This window comes from Merops nubicus, unplaced genomic scaffold (assembly GCF_000691845.1).
Source record: "Merops nubicus isolate BGI_N331 unplaced genomic scaffold, ASM69184v1 scaffold25217, whole genome shotgun sequence".
Lineage (NCBI taxonomy): Eukaryota > Metazoa > Chordata > Aves > Coraciiformes > Meropidae > Merops > Merops nubicus.
In genome coordinates, this window is record NW_008618682.1 from 1 (window position 1) to 2,897 (window position 2,897).

Below are 2,897 nucleotides of genomic sequence, written 5' to 3' on the forward strand. Positions count from 1 at the left end.
CAAGGGAAGGGCTGCAGGGAGTGGGGCTCTCAGGGGGGTGTGTGGTCAAGGGCAACGACTCTTCTTTGCCCGTGACACCTGTCCTTGGGGCTGTGTGTTGTAGGCTCATCCCTCTGCCACCAAGATGTCTTGCTACGACCTGTGCCCACCGAAAACCAGCGTGGCCGTGCCCCAGCCCATCGCCGAGAGCTGCAACGAGCTGTGCGACCGCCAGTGCCCCGACTCATCGGCCCTGATCCAGCCACCCCACGTGGTCGTCGGCCCCATCCTCAGCTCCTTCCCCCAGCAAGCCGTGGTGGGCTCCTCCGGAGCCCCCGCCTTTGGGGGCTCCCTGGGGCTGGGGGGCCTCTACGGCGCCGGGGCCACGCAGGGCTCGGGGGGCCTCTGCACCTTTGGCAGACCCTACGCTTCTCCTGCCTGCAGCCCTTGCGCCTGGCCCCGCTACAGCAAGAAGCTCTGGGACACCTGTGGGCCCTGCTAGACACAGACCCACAGACCCATGAGCTGCCTCCAGTCCAAACACCGTTGCCACCATGCCCCACACAGGGCTGAGCTGTTTGGCACGAGGCCCTGAGGAGTGCTGAGCAGCGCCCATCTGAATTCAATTCCTTCTGGACAAGAAGCCTCTGTTGACTCAATAAAAGTTTCCTGCATCAAAATCCTGAATATTTTCCTCCCTGTTTGATGTTTGGCGGTTGGGGGAGAACAAATGTTAATCCTCAGATCGGCAGATTCTGCTCCATTGCTTCTGCTCTCTGGTAATCTGTGTTTCTGGGGGATTCAATCAAGAGCATTCTCTCTCACCAGCATCTTTTTGCACCTACCCATAGAACTTTCCCTTTTCTGTCAGTTCTTTGTGGTTTTAGCCTGTGTTACATCAGGTCTTTTCTCTGTAGTCAGCAAGCACACGGCTCTGCACTGTGCTACCCAAGATCATACTGTCAGTGTTACTCCTACCAGTTAGGCCACGTTGCTGTTCCAATCTTAAATCTGTTTCCCTCCTGTTCATTGCCACTCAGCCTGATGTTATCAGCACAAAAAACAGAGTGGTCCTAAATTATGCACCAATGTCATCAACACAAACAAATAATCAGAGGGTTTTTGAGACTGATCCTTGAGTAACTAATGTAGTAACTAATGTAGTAAAATCCCTCCATTCCTACAATTCCTGTATTACATTAGACACTGACAGAAAGGGTGTCTCTGTACTATTTCGTAATCAGACATGAGCTCACTCTGAACAGGCATCCAGCCCAAACAGAAGCTACGTCATCATGTTAGCTTATGTCCTAATAGCTCTTACCAATCTTGTTATCTTGGGCTAGGCACTCTGACACAATACACATCGAGCTGGGTGCTGGCTGGTGCCCGCCTGATGAGGATCAGTGCAGTGTCGGTTGTCGGAGCTCAGGTGTTAACTGTGCTCATGTAAGGTTTACTCTGAGGTTCCTCTTAGTGGCTGTTAATGAGAGCAAGGATCCTGGAGTGAAGGGGAGGAAACCAGATGCTCGTGTTTTGTAAAGCTGTCTCAGGAACTCCCCTGGGCTCAACCAGCCAGGAGGAAAGAGGTTTTGCTCAACACAAGAGAGCACCTGAGGCGAGGAGATACAGGGCTGGTGCAGCATAAGCTGGGAGGCTGGTTGCTGAGCTCCTGGGAATTCATGATAGCAGTGTCCTTGCCTCAGGCAGTGTGAGGATGGAAAGCAGCAGCAGGGGCAAAGAGCTGTTTTATTGTGCCCAAAAGACAAGAGCCTTTCTTCTCCACCTCAGTTATCTGGGCTCTCCACACACCCCAGGCACGCACAGGGCAGGGACTGTGCTCTCAGCTTGGCCCTGTGAGCTCCAGTCTCCTAGATCTCCCAGACCTTTCCCAAAAAGTCCAGAGCCTTGAGGGCAGACAGTGCTGGGACAGAGAGGGTAAGGCAGGCAGAGAACCTTTCAGGGAAGGTCTTTTTTTTTTTTTTGTCAAAATCTTGTCAATAAATTAATTAGTGTTATACCTTTAAATTTTATTTTTTTTTTAAATAAAAGCAAGATTCATGTGACTTGAAGAGTTGGGTGGAGTTGGCTCCAAAGTTGCCAAGGGTCCTGGAGCATCTCTGAGAGAAGAACAGGCTGAGAGCCCTGGGGCTGCTGAGCTGGAGAAGCCTCAGAGGGGATCTGATCAGTGCTGAGCAAGAGCTAAAGGGCCCCCGGGGGGCAAGAGGCTGGGGCCAGACTCTGGTCAGTGGTGCCCAGTGACAGGACAAAGGGCAACGGGCACCAACGGGAACCCAGGAGATTCCATGAGGAGAAACTTCTTTGGTGTGAGGGTGGCAGAGCCTGGAGCAGCTGCCCAGAGAGGCTGTGGAGTATCCTGCCCTGGAGAGTCTCAAACCTGCCTGGATGTGACCCTGGGCACCCTGCTGTGGGTGAGCTGCTGGAGCAGGGGCGGTGGGATGAGATGATCCCCAGAGATCCCTTCTGACCCCTACTGTCCTCTGATTCTGTGATATTCGTTTTACTTTACCCAGCTGACTTAAAGACTCAGCCAAAACTTCCCTGAGGCAATAGTTCTCACAGCAGTGATTAACCAAAAAGAAGAGGAAGTGCTTGATCTTTGCTCATCAGATAACTATCTTTAAAATTGTTTCCCATTGTTTTCCTTTCTCCTGCTGTTCCTTTTCAGAATATACTTTGACAGAACTTCAGGCCACGTTTTTTTTTCCTTTGTCTTTGTACACAGATTGGGATTTGTAGTAGATCTGGAAAGATGTATAGACAAAAGGAATTCTGGCATTGGACTTAATACTGGAAGTGTGGCAACTAGAATAATTAGAGAATTTCAGCTCAATAGCAATCAAAGACTGGGCAGATAGGTTTCTTAGCAGCAGGACAGTGTGTGGCCAGGTCTGCAG

At 51.3% G+C, this 2,897-nt stretch overlaps 1 protein-coding gene across 1 annotated transcript; it reads left to right on the forward strand.

The window, feature by feature from the left end:
• The first annotated feature begins 114 nt into the window (after positions 1-114).
• Positions 115-493, forward strand: LOC103776052 (scale keratin-like). The gene has a single exon (XM_008943540.1). It carries the CDS (start codon positions 125-127, stop codon positions 479-481), a length of 357 nt encoding a protein of 118 aa, XP_008941788.1. The 5' UTR covers positions 115-124; the 3' UTR covers positions 482-493.
• Positions 494-2,897: the final 2,404 nt, after the last annotated feature.

Bases quoted from the DNA above. Each gene is read 5' to 3' on its own strand.
- LOC103776052 (XM_008943540.1), top strand. From the start codon at position 125: ATGTCTTGCTACGACCTGTGCCCACCGAAAACCAGCGTGGCCGTGCCC.